The sequence below is a fragment of the Cornus florida genome, unplaced genomic scaffold (genome assembly GCF_030987335.1).
Source record: "Cornus florida cultivar Cherokee Brave unplaced genomic scaffold, ASM3098733v1 CherokeeBrave_3.0.0_Hap2_Chr02, whole genome shotgun sequence".
NCBI classification, from domain to species: domain Eukaryota; kingdom Viridiplantae; phylum Streptophyta; class Magnoliopsida; order Cornales; family Cornaceae; genus Cornus; species Cornus florida.
Genome location: NW_026775572.1, coordinates 50,979,538 through 50,996,579, shown reverse-complemented (window position 1 = coordinate 50,996,579; position 17,042 = coordinate 50,979,538). Strand labels below are relative to the sequence as shown.

General features: G+C 32.2%; 1 protein-coding gene across 1 annotated transcript; it reads right to left on the bottom strand.

Moving 5' to 3' along the window:
- Window positions 1–7,684: 7,684 nt before the first annotated feature.
- Window positions 7,685–16,310, bottom strand: LOC132294966 (U4/U6 small nuclear ribonucleoprotein Prp31 homolog). The gene is made up of 9 exons (XM_059793018.1): window positions 16,181–16,310; window positions 15,857–15,906; window positions 15,703–15,768; window positions 15,426–15,563; window positions 14,159–15,051; window positions 13,984–14,054; window positions 12,785–12,887; window positions 12,533–12,608; window positions 7,685–8,134 (listed from the first exon to the last, which is right to left on the bottom strand). Exons 2-9 carry the CDS (start codon window positions 15,857–15,859, stop codon window positions 8,027–8,029), a joined length of 1,458 nt encoding a protein of 485 aa, XP_059649001.1. The 5' UTR covers window positions 15,860–15,906; window positions 16,181–16,310; the 3' UTR covers window positions 7,685–8,026.
- Window positions 16,311–17,042: the final 732 nt, after the last annotated feature.

Here is a 17,042-nt window from a genome sequence, read left to right as displayed (position 1 = left end):
ACACACACTGACACATATATATAAGAAAATGTTATGGTCAATATCAGGTATTGAATCGTTGGATTCAATGGTTGAGAGCGTGAGTTTATCGTGAGCGCACCCACATAATAGTGCTGCTCTCTCTGGATATATCATATTTATATATATATATGTATATATATATATACACACGTGGATGACTTATCTTCTTAGGTTACCAAAAATGTTGGGATATGGGCTTTATGATTGTATAATATTCAACTCATTGGCTCACACGATCGCATCAACTTTTTTTAAAACAAAAATAAAATATAAAAAGATAGATCATAAATCACATCCTACCAAAAAAATATATATATATAGGTTTTGACTTGGAAAAGATGGATCATAAATCACATCCTACCAAAAAAAAAAAAAAAAAAAATTGATTTTGACTTGGAGTGATTTTAGGGTGAAATTGACCTTTCCGAATTACTAGTGTAAAAAAGGAGTAAGAGTCAGAGTAAATTTGAGAGTCAAAAGCGTGATATCTTATTTATTTTTTTATTATAATTATGTATAAATATTGAGAAAAGTATTTAATTATATTAAAAGAGAACTGTAAAAAATTATACTATCAAAATTTTGTATCAAAATCTATTTATAATAGACTAGATGAATTGGTCAAACATTTACATTACATTTTTTTTACTTTATTTGACCAAATTAATATATCATATAAGTTTTGAATAATAATAAGTAATACATTTGACTACTTTATATGAGCTCATTTCTAATAGATTATATGAAGCGGTAAAACTTTTACATTCTATTTCTTTTCACTTCATCGAACAAATTAATATATCATCTTTGATTTTCTATTTAGATTGCATGGATAGGAGAAACTCTACAATTTTTTTTTTTTTTTTGTTTTACTTCATCTGCTCAAATTAATATATCATCATAGACTGTTTATTTAGAGTACATGAATCTGTCAAACTCATACATTCTCATCGTACCAAATTAATACATAATCTTTGATTGTCTAATATAATTTTAAAATAATGATAACTAGTCAAAAGTCAATTGCATTAACCTATCTTAATGACTTCGCGATATCAATCTTCATTTGCATAAATCTAGTAAAATGCATATAAATTTAGTAGAATGCATCTAGAGATGACAACGAGGGCAGGTATACCCTCTCCCGCTCCCACAACCATTTAGAAACCCAAAACCACAAAAACAAGAGAACTGTCTACCACATCTCTGTAAGTGTTTAACATTTTTACTCTCGCGGATACCTACCCCCGCCCCGTTTAAGACCAAAATTTATTTATTATTGAAATAGATTTGCATTCTTTTTTTTTCCCTCATCTTCAATTCTTCACCATTGCAAATTTCCTTTTAATCAAATTCATTTGTTACTTTAATATTATTATATAGGATACTTAATATATAGTAGGAAATATATATACTAATGAAATAAAGGTACTTCAGTAATTTGTCTATCTAAACGGGGTTGACAGGGCGATGCAGGGCAACCTCCCCCGCTCTCGCACCAAACCTGTGCGGATTTTTATTACATCAAACTATCCCCGCCCAATTAAGCAAAACGGTCCCCAAAAAATGTCAAAAATGGTACGGGGTAGGCGGGTAACCGTGGGGGTGGGTCAAATTGCCATCCCTAAATTCATCCGACACTCAAACTATGTATCAGAGCTCATTATTTTATTTTATGATAAGTCTAGAAATACAGATTCAAATGTTGAGAATATCTATTTTCACACCAGATAATAATTCTATGATTTCTATCGATGATTTATGTAGTTTTTCATGTCTTAAGGGTGATAATTGAGAATTTGTGAGAACTAACTTAAAAATATATTATTTGACAAGGAATAGATGATAGGAGATATTATAAGTTAATCATTATGTACTCATCCTAAAAATAAAAAATAAAAAAGTTAATGGTTACCATTTTTGTTCCTTATATATAATGAATTTCCATTTCACCCACCTTCTTTTCTCTTGGAAGAGATTATTATTAAAATCATTTCCCTTCATTTTTTTAGTTATCCCAACACATTATTTAATTATTTTCTTTTATATTTTATCCAATGTTATCCTCTTTTCATTTATCCTCCTAGATACATGGGATATGGAACATTGATGAGTCTATTAAAATTTAATTTTAAAAGTTCAACGTGATTTTAGTTTGAGGTATGATGAGGAACATATTTTATTACAATCCTTGAAAAACTACAAGTCTTATTGGCATTATAAATAATAATTATTATTATTATTATTTTCAAATTATAAATAATTATTATAACTTGTTTGAAAATCACACATACAAATATACAATCGTTTTAAATTAGTCAGCCATGTTATTAAAAATTAAATCTAAACTTTAGAAGAAGCTTCTTAAATAATTAGACTTTAAAATACTTCATTTGAAATCCTTGAAACTTAAAGTCAATCTGATCAAGACAACTCAACTCAAATCACCTTCCATGTAAAGAGACATGGCAATCATGTCCATGAAATATAATGATTACATATAAAATTATATGGTATGTAAGTAGGGTTTAAGTTTTGAGATATTCAGTCCATTTATTTATTTGATTCTCGATGATATGCTCAAATAATGAGACCACTTTATATATATATATATATATATATATATATATATATATATATTCCCATAACATGGTGCATTAGCATGAGCTGTAAAGTGGTCTCATTTCACATATATACAACTCAAAATATAAGATGCTCAAATAATGAGACCACTTTACAGCACCATGTTATGGAATGTTTCTTTTATATATATATATTCACATATATACAACTCAAAATATAAGAGGCAACTTCATCCACCGGTGTTGACTGGTCAATATAGAAATGTGTGCAGAATTATAGATGGTGTTATATATGTATCAATTGTTGACATGATCTAATTAAAATTGTAAGAGAAGCAATTGAGCCCCCAAAAAATTTACATGGATAACTAAAGAAGAGACTCGAGTCCGAGCAAACTATAATAATATAGGAAAATGATAAAAGCATCCCAATTTTTTTTAATTTTTTTAAATGTACTATTTTTAAAATAAAATAAATAACTAAATGACTAAAATTTCCTTTATAATGTATTGACAATAATGTTATTGGCAATAATGTTATTTCAGATTAAAAGTGAAGTGCATTTATAAATTAGAGTGTATTTATCACGTCCCAAACATTTAATCTTAGTTTGACAGTGGAACAAATTTGACTAATTTTATGTAAGTAGAAGTAATTTTATGTAAGCATAAGTAGATATCAACACTGAATATTAATGATATCAATCTTATCGAATAGTAATTTTGACTCTAAATCATTATTATGTATTCAAACATTGTTATGTCACAACTCGTCTTATCATAAATATTAATGACATCAGTCTTGGCTCATATGATTCAACAAATTATCCTATTATGACTCCAAATCATTATTGTGCATTCAAATATTGTAGTGTCATAACTCGTTGTATAATAATATTAATGACATCAATCCTTACTCATATGATTTAGCGAATTGTCCGATTTTCACTATAAATCATTATTCTGCACTCAAACATTGTCATGTCACAACTCGCCTTATCACAAATATTAATGACGTCAGTCCTCACTCACACGATTTAGCAAATTGTTCGATTTTGGCTCTAAATCATTATTATGCACTCGAACATTGTTATGTCACAACTCGTATTATCAGAAATATTAATAGCGTCAGTCATCACTTACATAATTTAGTGAATTGTCTGATTTTAACTCTAAATTATAATTCTGCAATCAAACATTGTTTTCTCACAACTCGTCTTATCAAAAATAATAATGATATCAGTTTTCGCTCACATGATTTAGTGAATTATCCGATTATGATTTAGTGAAAATATTAATGATATCAGTCATCACTCATATGATTTAGCGACTTGTTTGATATTGACTATAAATTATTATTTTACATTCAAACATTATCATGTCACAACTCATCTTACTAAAAATACTAATGACATCAGTTCCTGCACTTACACCGATTTCACGAATTGTCTGATTTTAATTTTAAATTATTATTCTGAATTCAAACATTATCGTATCACAACTTTATCTTATCCTAAATTTTATCACCATCCTTATTTTTATTCCAAATAAATGGAACGACAGTCTTATCATCACTTTAAGTTAATGATGATGAGTGCCCTTGAGTTGTGACATGACATGTCTTTGAATGAGTGCTGAAACTTATCTACATATATTTCTTTTTATGTTTGTCGGATCTTTTTCATATTTGGAACATACTATTTATAAAATACTTATTTAATTGTTTTTTTTTTCCCCCTAAAATTTAGTACCGTGACACTGTTTTTGAATAAGAAAATCTCCAATCGTTGTGTATTATTTTTTGTGTAAATCTGATGTGTCAGAATAAATTTACACAAAAAATTTGGATCATTTAAGATATTCCGTAAGCTTATTTCATGTGTTATGGTTTTATTGTTATAATAAAATATAGTTTGACCCATTGTAGCATTATAAATTGTTGTGTGGTCCATAATAAAATAATAATCCATTTTGAATAAATAATACACTGGTCCATCCATTTCTAAGAAAAAGTTGGTTTGTTTTCCCATTTTTCAGAAATAACCCAAATTTGACTTCAGTACCTTGTAGTATTTGGACTCTAAGCCCATGCATTAATAAAAATTCCTTTGAAAAACAGAGTGCCCATCTCAAACGGACTCCCGTTGACAACCCAAATAATAGGAAGTTACCTACCGTGTGCTTTATAAACCAAGTTTAGGTCGGAAATCTGAATTGGGACAATTGAAAAGATATGAAAAAAGAAATGTAATGGGCATGAGAAAGTGATAATACTTATCAGCAAAGCCAATAATATCACCAACAGGCCTGTGAGTCCCAACGAAAAAAAGGCCCGTGACAACTAAAAAACAGTAGTCAATCATATCCACCCTGCCCACCAAAATAATAATAATAATAATTCTTCACATCCTTCACGAGTTGGTTAGGCCCCACATTCATCGGACCATTGAGCCATTGCAGTCAGCGGGTGCTTTGTAAATCTTAGTGACCAATAATAATGTTGTTCAATAAAATTACAACAAGTGTTAAATTAAATTAAATATTATTTAATTTTTATTTTTGAGCATATATTAATTTTTGTTTTTGAATAATTATTTTAAATTTATTGGACCACGTCAGTAAATTAGATGAAATTTATTTAACCTAAATTGGACCCAAATATTGTTTAAAAACAAAACGCCAAAAATAGATGGAGCAAAAATAGGGTTTGCAGTATGGCTAAGGTGTTATTTGTGTATAGAAAACAATGAATTTTTAACAAATTCAATATAAGTCTTTTTAAATAAAAATTTTGACAAATTCTTAACAATTATAATCAAATTGCTTTCTTTGTTTTTTAAACTATTATTAACTTTATAGTTGTAAATTTAAACATTGAAGAAATCATATAACGGATTATATATGATGTAGAACTGATTATCCAAGCTTTTATAACCCATTTGGACTGTCGGGTCAAACGGGTATGCAATCAGATTTTACAACGAAAATTAATGGGAACAAAAAAACTCAAATAATGGATTTTATATTTTTAAAATATGTTTATAACCAATTGGAATAGGTTTGACCAATGAAACCTCCTTGAACCAGTAGATGAAAATTTTCAGGAGAGTCATCAATCAAATCCTACCACGTGCTTGAAATGAAAAATTAAAATTAAAATTAAAAAAATAAAATAAAAATTCGTCTAGCTGGTTAGGAACTTAGGTCCTACGTCTTTATTGCTGAATGACCATTCAACTGCCGTTGGCAAGTGATAAGTTATCTTTCAGTGCACTATAATAATACCAAAATACCAAAATTTTACTTATGTGATGCATTGTGATTAGTCAGGGTCACGTAGTTTTAATTCATGTAATAATTTTTTTTATTATAATTAGTTGGGATCATGTAGTTTTAATTCGTGTAGTAATTTTCTTGATGGGCATGAACATTAAGTTCATTGAGACAAGGTTAAGAAAGTAAGACCCATTTGATTCAATTTCTTAAAAACATGTATCTAAAATTCCTAAATCTATTTTCAAAGATTGGTCTCTAAAAACTAAGATTAAAAAAAAAAAAAAAAAAAATGGATTTACTAAAAACAGATTTTTGTATTATAATTTTTTATTTTCAATTTTTCAAAAATAAATTAAACCAAACAAACCTAACTCTTCTTTGAGTTGGTGTTGGAGAAGTTAAAAGAAGGATACGTCTGGTGATACAAGCAAAGGAGTTAATTGTGTATAGAGACATCAACAACTCAAAATTCAAGTCTAAACAAATTCAATACAATCATTTTTATAAAAATAATCAACAAAATATTTAACAATAATGTATCAATATACACACACTCAAATAGCCTTGTAATTCTACATTTAGCTCTACTCACCCTCACTTTTTATGCACTAGATTTGTATATTGAATATTTTATGTGTCGTCAGATGGACAGGCATGAGATGGATAAAAAGCCAAAAGGATCATTATTTTGTGTCTAGAAAATCTCATAATATTTTCTATTTTATTATTGTGCCCTAAAAAATGAACTTATAATAGCACTTGCCACGACTGATTAAGGACAAGTAAATATTCGGTCTGCTCAGTGCACACGGCTAATAATCCAAGTCATACATGCACAATTAATCTATATGCGTGCATAATACACGTTGACGTGAGAAGAATCACAAACACAAACAGCTCAAACTAGTCCGATGATGTGATTGTTTTATTATTATTGTTTTTTAATTTTTATTATTAGTTCATGGGCTTTTAATGAATTCCGTTGCCTTATAGTATGATATCCGCCAAAAGTTCCTTTAAACAGGGGACAGCCCTCTTTTAAATAGAAATACCAAGAAAGAGATTCCTTCATATAGGGGATAAACCAGAAGTTAAAAGAAATTTAAAATATGTTTCTGCTTTTTTGGTAAATAAATTTAAAACATGTCCTCAGGCAAGAGATAATGAAATAAACCTAAAATTTTATACCAAAAAAAAAAAAAAAAAAATGTATCCCTCCATATGCTTTCTTTTACTTCCATTTCTTTCCCACACAACTGGGCCACTCCCTGTGCATAAAAACATATGATCCAACATTATGCTACTGTCTGTGCATACAAAAAAATGTCTCTAACTACTACCTAACCCAACATTACTCACACTATTGTCTGTGCATCAAAAAAAGTGTGCCAGTGTGATTACCACCTAATCCAACATTATGCTATTTTCTGTTCATCAAAAAAATATGTGTGTGACTACCACTAAATCCAACATTATGCTATTGTGAATTATCTAACACATTTTTAAGTATAGTCCGCTCTGATATGTACCACGTCACGTGTCTAATTACTCGACAAAAATGTGATTACCACCTAATCCAAGATTATGCTATTGTCTGTGCATCAAAAAATATGTGTCACTACCACCAAATCCAACATTATGCTATTGTGAATTATCTAGCACATCTTTAAGTATAGTCTGCTCTGATATATACCGCATCACGTGTCTAATTACTCAACAAAATCTATACAAACATAGCTTACTGATTTTATATCAAAATAAAAACCTATAGACCGCAACACGTGTCTAATTACTCAGACAAAATCTATACAAACATAGCTTACTGATTTTATATCAAAAACAAAAACCAGTAGATTGTGCCTGGACAGACAAATATGTATCGATGAGCGTACAAAAGAAAAAGGATAGCCTAAAGCACGTGCTTTTTAACAAGCAGAGTAACGTCAGCAATTAGACCAGTTGAGCAAAAACCCTACAGGATACTGAATTTCACCCAAACAGGCAGCTAGCATATAGCTAGGAATGAAGTTAGAAGTGTATCTAATCATTTTCCTTGGGACCATTTATAGGATTCCTCAGATGAATTTAGCATCTAATGTGCTTGGGCCGGCTACCGGTGGGCAACGTACAAGATACCTGGAGGGGGCTCAGGTCCTCTTTATCTTTGAAAATGTTCCAATTTCTGAAAAGTAAGTGCTTTGAGTTCCACTTCCAAGCTGACTTGCATGTGCCTGTGGATTTGAGAGCTCAATCCCCTGCAAAGTGAAAAAGACATTGTAAGCAACCGAATGAAGATAAATCAACTATAAAGGAAAAAAATTACTTAACCAAAAAAACCTAACAGATATTTATAAGAAATTTTCATGGCAACAATCAGAAGAGTTTAATTACTTCCAAGTAGGTCTTACAATCCTCTTCCATAGCTTCAATCAAATAAAGAGGATAATGATTATCAGAAAGTACAAGACACATTCCTCCGCAATGACTACTAATTATATCCCCCACTTCCCATCTAGTACCATCAAAAATCAAATCTTTTCTCATTTTACATAGTTGCCAACACAGAATAAATAAAAACACAGTAAAGGTTTTTGTTCCACCCATGACAAGGTTAGACGTGTTCTATAAATATGGAGAACTATAAACTGATTACATACCATCTTATATTCTCTAAGTCAAGCCCCAATCTAACATGGTCTTTTCAGGCTGGACCACCTTGAATGGCATGAGCCTTTTCTGTCAGGAGATTGTAGTGGTGGGCATGGATTCCTGTGTTTGGATCCTTTCTACACAGGGGAGTTTTACAGGGCGGTCTTTCTACAGGAGTCTTACAGATGATTCAGGGCATTCTTTTCCTTGGAAGGCTGTGTGGTGGTCCAAAGTGCCCCTTAAGGTGCCTTTTTTTTGCCTGGACGATTGTTCTAGGGAAGATTCTCACTCCAGAGTCCAGACGACTTGAGGAGGAGGAAACAAATTGTTGTAAATTGGTGTTGTATGTGCAAGAGAGATAAGGAGATGGTTGATCATCTTTTGCTGCACCGTCCTTTGGCCCAAGATAGTTGGGGCCTTTTAGTTTGCTTGGGGTCCATTGGGTTATGCCTAGGTCCTCTAGGGGTCTGATTGAGGCTTGGAGAGGATAAACAGCGAATGCCCAAGCCCGTGACTTTCACCTTTGTGCATTTGGTGGTGCTTATGGACAGAAAGGAATAGGAGTTCCTTTTTGGGGCACTCTGAGAATCAGCAAAAGTTTCATTTCCTATTGGAGCTCTTAAGTTCTCTATTCTTTGTTCTACTTTTTGTTGGGTTTTGGGGAAAGATTGTAAATCCATGGGGAGATTCTTGATTTTTTGGACTCTTTGAGAATTTAGTGGCTTTTTTGGCCTTGTGTAGTTTTATTGGGATGTGTCCTTATTTGAACGCTTTCTAATATAATTTTACTTAAAAAATAAAAATTGGAAAGAGCTGCATGTGAGGAGACTTGCACGTACAGCTTTTAAGGGGATCTGGCACCCCCTACACACTCCCTTAGGCTTGTGTGTTGAAAAAGTCACTGATTCTATTCTACCTTTGGGTGTTGATAAACTCACCGATTCTTTTCTACCTTTGGGTGCTGATAAACTCACCAATTCTATTCTATCTCTTAACATCCGTCCATAACCGACTTCAGGGAAGACATGGTGTAATGGACAACCATTCCTAGAGTATCTTCCCCTGAGGGGAGCTTAGGGTTGGTAATATCCAACGATCTCTCTAAGAAGAGTGCAGCAGTATCATATCAGAACACTTCATTATTGATGTCAGACAGATTGTCTCCTTTATTGTTCCTATTATTGATTAGAACCTCTATACGTCCTTCACTTTCTCCTTCCTTCATGATAAAATCAGTAAGAAGAAGAAGAAGAGAAAAGAAAAACTACAATTGGGACAATAAATGAATGCAAAAGAATTTTCTTCACCCATTGCACTAAATCATTCGTAAAACTCATTTCCCTAATGCAAACAAGCAGAGAGGAGATAGAGGAGGGGGACCACTTAAAGCTAGTGTAAGCAAAATGGAGACACCATGAAACCAAATAAAATGATTTTCCAATTTGCTACTTCCATCTCGATTAAAGCAGGCAGTTGATAGTCTTAAACTTGAAAGTAGCAAAAAAAATTACTTTTGATTAGATCAACAAAAATTAAAATATTTTTCTTAAAACTTCTGCACTCGTCAAACCCAACCAAGTAGTACTTGAAGATCTGAATCTCAATTTAACTCTAATCAAGATTAAGTATAACACCTAGAACAACATTTAAAATCTTCTTTCCAGTATGAATTGATCTTATTCTTATCACTCGAGCAAAAGGATTGTGTGAAACATATTCCAATACGACAATTTCTTTAACGTCACACAAGACACTTCCGCACATCTTTCAGAATCAGCATTCAGCAACTGCCATTAAACTTAATGAACTCAATTTTGCAGACAACAAAAAATATTATTATTTAAGCAATTGTACCGGTGTTAATAATTAATTATTATTATTTTTTTATCCATACAATTTCTATTCTTTGAATTGAAACAAATTAGAATAGTCTATATTCAACAAAATCATTTTATAAGCAGTTAAATTATCAAGATTTCAACCTAAACTCTTTTCAGTATTGCCTGTGAACCTTTTCATTTTTCAAGAAATGTAGAGGTTCTAATATTGCAATAGTTTTTGGACTTTCATCTGATAATGCAAGAGTTTAGCATTACAATGTCAACGATGTCATCATGTGTGTTAATGGTCATTATTTCGGACCTTTCTAGGCAGTTGGCTTCCATTAGGTGACAATGGAGACCTGGTAATGGACTATCAGATATGATCTAATATAGGTTCTGGAACCTGTTTCTACATCTCTAGTTTCTCCATATTACGCCTAGTTGATGGACTTGATGGTCAAGTGACATTGTTTTGAACTCCATTTTAGAATATTCACTGGTTTTACACATGAATGCTCATAATAATTGAATTGTGACGTGTGGATGAGTATTCCGGTGGAGCCAGCTCAGGGGGCAGCTGCGGCCATTCTGGCCCATTATCTCTGTTAATAAAAAAATTCTCAATTTTTTCTTTCTTTTCTTTCTTACTGTATTAGGTTTATAGGATAATGATAACCAAGTACCTTAAAAACAGTGCTAAGCGTAGGCTTTGAAGTTTTCTGTTTTTTTTTCCCTTCACTTAAGATTTTTTTTTTTATTTTTTATTTTATTAATATTTACTTTCTTTAGTTTCTTCTTCCTTAACTCATTAATTGTTCCCTCCTCAAGCTTAAACCAGTAATGAGTTCTACCTAAGAAAAATTTTATGAACCCTTATTTTAAATATAAACAATTTAGACATGAATATGAATAATTATATTTATATTTTTAATAATCCATCATTTTACTATTTCTTTGCTAAAAATGGACACACACAATTGAGTATAAAGAGGATTCATCTAACCCAACTTCATTTATATTTTTAGTATTTGAAATCATAAGGGTAGTTTTGATAAGTAGAATCATTTTCTTTTCCTTTTTATGCTATCCAAACTAACAACTTTCTTGAAAAAAATTCCTACTAACCAAATGCATGCTGGAAACTTGACTTTCCTTTCTTTCACTTCACTTTCTTTCGCTTTCACCTTCCATTATAAATTTCCGTCCTAACCAAACGGACCCATAGAGTTTGGATGATACACAACCCGTTGAAGAGTTCATTGAGAACCTCTCACTATGATTATTGTCCATCTATTTTGATTGGGTATATACAAATGAGGCGGATGAGGGTTTGATTCGGTTAAGAAAGAGTATTGAGGATGGTTAAAATGGTCATTTAATAAAATCAATAAGGTCATTTGTGTCATTTTGCTTCAAATAAGGGCATTTTCAAAATTTAGAATTTATCAAATGATTGACTTAACGGTCTATTAACGAGGGTGGTAAAAGTAATTATGCAAAACCACAAGGGAGGTTGACTACACTTTTTCAAAAGGTTTCAGCCATGGGTAATTTAACCAAACCTCAGGGGAGGTCTGAGTAATTTACCCCATAATATATATATATATATATATATATATATATATATTTGATAAGTAGTAATTGTATAAAAGAAGCGTTCAAAAGGGGAAAGCATCCCTCACAAGAAAAAGGCCAAATAGGGCCTCTATACCCTCAAAGAGTCTAAAAAATCAACTATTTCCTCCATTGATTTACAATTTTTTCCTAAAGCACAACAAAAAAGAGTACTAATAATGGAGAAATTCATATATATATATATATATATATATACATATATCATGATCTTGTGTAGTATGGTCCATGGTAAAGATTATATGCTCAACCAATCAAACTTGAATACATATTAGCAACAGTTCAGTTCAGTTTCGGTTAATAACGGTTCTATAGTTTTTTATGCAGATCATTTTCCTCATAGAACTAGACCAAACTGTGCGGTCTGGTCAGGTTTTACTAGTCCCACCTGTTTTTTGGTCAGCCCTAGACTAAAGGATATATATATATTGTCACTATTCAACATTTTGTTCCTTTTAATAAAAGATCAACATCTATATCACTGCCTTGGGGATTAAATGCAGTATAACAATGAAAGATTTTCACAGGAATGTAAGAAGTGGAATGAACCTGCACAGGTGTAAAGGCCAAACTTGAAGTCAGTCCTGAAGTAGCACCACTGCTTCCATAAGGCTTTTCCTTGAACCTGGAAATAGTACAAAGCTAATGAGATTAAAGTTGCTCCAATTCAGAACAAGTAAAAACAGCTTATAAAATGAGAAGGAAGATTATTCAACTTCACATGGAGAGTGAAAGAAGTGAAACTGTAGTTTGGCTGGTTGTTAAAGGTACAGGAATAAAGAAGTGCAGAACGAAACCTACTTTTTAGCAACTTTGGCAGCAAGTTTGCTCTGACCGATGGATACACGCAATTTTCCACTTCCAGCCTGACCGAGCATTCCATATCCTTCCCCTAACCCGTCACCTATATTTAAATAGAAACACATAATAAACAACAAGGATAGAAAAGAAATGGATTCTGCATTCTAAAGTGACTCTATGTTTTATTACATGGACAGTTGGACTCTTCAAAAGATGTGTAAAAAAACCAATTTCGGACACACACCAATTGGACATGGGTATGCCATGTCTCCAACACCTCTGATTGGATATGCACCACACAAGAATATCCAATAATTTCAAGTTTACTAAGTAATTATAGGAACACAATCTTGCACATACATTTTATTACATTATTGTTTCAAAACGAGTGAAGTGCCTAAAAATAAAAGAAAATGAAATAATATTTAACATTTAGCTATGCCTACGTGTTTTTAGGTTTGAAAATTTGATAAAACTGGCGCTTACAATGGCATACCTACCTAAGCCTATGAACATAGCTTTTAAGATACAAAAAATGTCAGAAACAACAAAGCATGTTTTGTTTAGTTTGTTGATAGCAATTATTAAGAATGTGAAAAACATTTTTCAAAGGACTAAAAGGACTAGTCTCTGAAAATGGATTTTCTAACTCTGCTTTCATATAATATAGTTCTTAAAGAAGCTGTCAACTGAACTTATATTCAAATTATTTCTGTTTTTATTTTCTTTGAAAGCAGAAAATTGAAAATTGAACCAGGCAAACCCTGTAGCCGATTGTTTAAGTTTCTCGTAATATTGAAAGGAACTAACAAGAGAAGATATTCAGTTTAACCCTGGGGAAAAAAAATAAAATAAAGAAGAAGAAGAAGAAGAAGAAAGGAAGAAAAAAAGTATTGAGAAACTATACAGGAAAGGAAAAAATGGCAGAGAAACACTAGTAAATGCTTATAACATAACCATTCATGCAACATATAATGATGCCCTCAAAGCTCTTGCCTATGTCTTCAAAGAACCAAAATTAATTATCCACCTAGCGACATGCAGTAAAAAACATGTAAAAGGTAGATTCACCTAGAGACATGCAGTAAGAAAGATGTAGCAACGTGCAGTAAGAAACATGTAGAAGGTAGATGCAACTAATTAAATTAATAGCTACAACTACTCATAATTCTACATGTTCTGAAGTCCATAAAATTTACCTAAAGAACTCTCTTCAGGAATTCCAAATTGCATCCGATTTGCCAGCTTCCTCATGTCCGTTATTGCATATCTAGAATATAAAAGATTAATTGACACAATAAACTAATAACAACAATTATGAGAAAAAGAGAGAGAGAGAGAGAGAGATTCATGCACAAGTCAAGAGAAACTTACCTCTCTTTCATCTTTCTCAGCCGGCGCCCACCTCTCTTCTTTTTGGGCTCAGAATCAGGAACAGGAAGTGGTTTGGGTTGCTTCGCAGGAGGTGGCTCTTGCCACTTCTCAATTTTCTTACGGATCTCCTCCCGGAAGGATCTTCCAGCCTTCCCAGTTGGATCGCCTCTTGTGGAATCTACACGTGCAGCAAGTGTTGATTTTGCAGCCAGTACTCGGCATGCACGCATCCGCAGAGAAGGGGGCGTGCTCTGAAATAATTCTGTTTGCTCAATATAACCTACACGAAATTGTGATGTCGCAGTGGAAAACCCTGCCAGGTTCTTTTTCTTGGCACCAAGAAGCTGAACATTGCAAGCTGGCATCTTAGCTAATGCTGATAGACCTCCAGCAGTACCCATAAGTTTCGCTGCCACGGCACTCCCAACTATGGCAGAAAGATTGGGAGCAATATAACCCATTCTACTCTCCACAAAATCAAGGACTTTCTTTTTTGCTGAATCAAGAGCAAGAGCCCGATCACATGCATCAACTGTCTTTTGGAGGACTTCCGTTGGAAGTGGCTTGCCGCTAGTAGTTGATGCTGTAACAGAAACAACCATAATGATAGCAGAGGGTAAAAGCCCTTCCAGATCAACAAGGGTTAAATCCATTTCATTCCCAATCTTCTTAACTACTCGAGCGTAATCAATTGGGTGATGAACAAGTGATTCAAGCTCTGGAAATTTCAAGCGATACTTGTCACGTATAAAATTGTGGATAACAACAATTTCATTCTCGATCTCAACTGACAATGCATTGCAATCTACTATCAGCTGGTATTCAGGATCATCTTCCAAAACTATTCCGTGAATCGACATATCAGACCCCTTTTCAAGTGCATCTTCAACTTTCTGCAACACACATTATATCACCATTTTCCCAAAAAAACATAAGTCACATAATAATCACCATATCTACAATTACAAAAGCTTAAAGAATGCAAAAGAAAAGGAAAAGGCAATTTGAATCCTAGGTATTAGAGATATGCAAAACAAACATTTGATATGCCCATCCTCTGCAATTAAATTTGAAATTTTTGGTCAAATAAAAATTTCAGAACAAGGAAAAATATAAGAAACTGAAGCTAAGTTCTGAAAGCAGAAGCACCAAGCTACACAAACACAGTTCACATATCAATTGGGTATTTCAACTTTTTTAGTTCACAACTAGATATAGGGTTTACCATGTAAAAAAAAAAAAAAATGCATTTAAAAGAAAAACCGACCTGCATAATATCGATAAAGCGCTGTGATTTCTGCAATTTCGAAACACTATCAAGGTCATCAAAACTAAGAGCTTCTATGTGCTCGAGGTCCCCAACAGTATCTTCTTCCATGTTCTCTGTATCCACATTATCCTCATTCTGAAAGAAATAAAACTTATCACAACAAAATACAACAACACGATAAAGCAACAAAGTAAACATCTTCATATACCTAACAATACATTCTACGAGAATTAAAAAACTATAAACAAACAAAAATAAATAAAAATGCACTCACAAGAGTATCGGCTTCGTTATCGGATAATTCATCGAGGTCTGCCAGGAAAGAATCAGCAAGAGTTGCCTGAAACAAACATAGCATAATTTGTCAATATGAATACATTTATATGAATATGATATATACTCATTAGACCAAAATCGTGAACACAAACCATCTTCGTAAGCTTCAAGCTTGTTCTGCCCACAAATCTTCGAGCTTGTTCTGCAAAAAAAAAAAAAAAATAATCAGATACATAGAAAAGAAGTTAACTATAAAACTTAATATGTTAATTAAAACTCCATTAGAATTACTGATAAACACCCGAAAATTAAAAATTAAAATATATATCCAAAAGATCAAACCTAGTTTAGGAGTAATTGCAAAAACTAGGGATTTTGCGGAAGCTCTATTTCATATATGGGTACAATTGCAAAATATGATACAGAGACTCTAGGGCATAAGTCTAATTGACGAGTACTGTGAGAGAGATAAATACCTTCAACCTCGTAGGAGAGAGAGATGTTGTATCGCGATTGAGGAACTCTGAGTACAATCTCGGAGGAGAGAAGGAGAGAGATTAAAAATTAATCAAATAAATAAATAAGCGACAACCGACTTGGATGGGCTTGCACAAGGCTCGTAACTTGGGCTGCCAATGCTAATGGACTATGGTCAAGAAAATTGACCCATATCGTCTTTTCCGGGTCAATCCATTATCATCTCACTTAAATGATAAATCTACTCTAATTTGTTTGTTTGTTTGTGTTTTTTTTTTTTTTGGTACAAATAAATTCATGATACAATATACAAAATGAGAATGCAATTACCTGGATAAATTATGTTGCATTATTAATTTAATAATGCTAGAATATTGTATTTCGATGTAATATATTATATGAATATCGTTTCTTCAAAATAAATATTACATTATGAATATTTTTTTGATAAAGTATATGTAACATAATCTGTCGTCGAGTTAGAGTATGGAGAGGACTCTAATTTTGTCACCACCATCATCATTGCCCTCAATCACGCGTTACTAGGTGAGACACATGAATCATTTATTTTCATTGTCTTTCTTTTTCTTTTTTGTATTTTTAAGTGCAAGATTCTGTGCTATATAATATTATTGGTCAAATAATTGTTCTATAAAATCTTACTTTTATTTATTTGTTATTCATTTACCACATTGAACGCCATAGTTTACCTCTATTTTGTCAAAAAAAATTCTATTCTACCATCACCTTCTATATTGTCATTCCTCAATGTTACTAATTCTAAATAGGGGCGAAAATTTGTGCTTTTATGTCGTTACATAATATGAGTATCTTGTTATATCCATGCCAGGTGATAAAGTT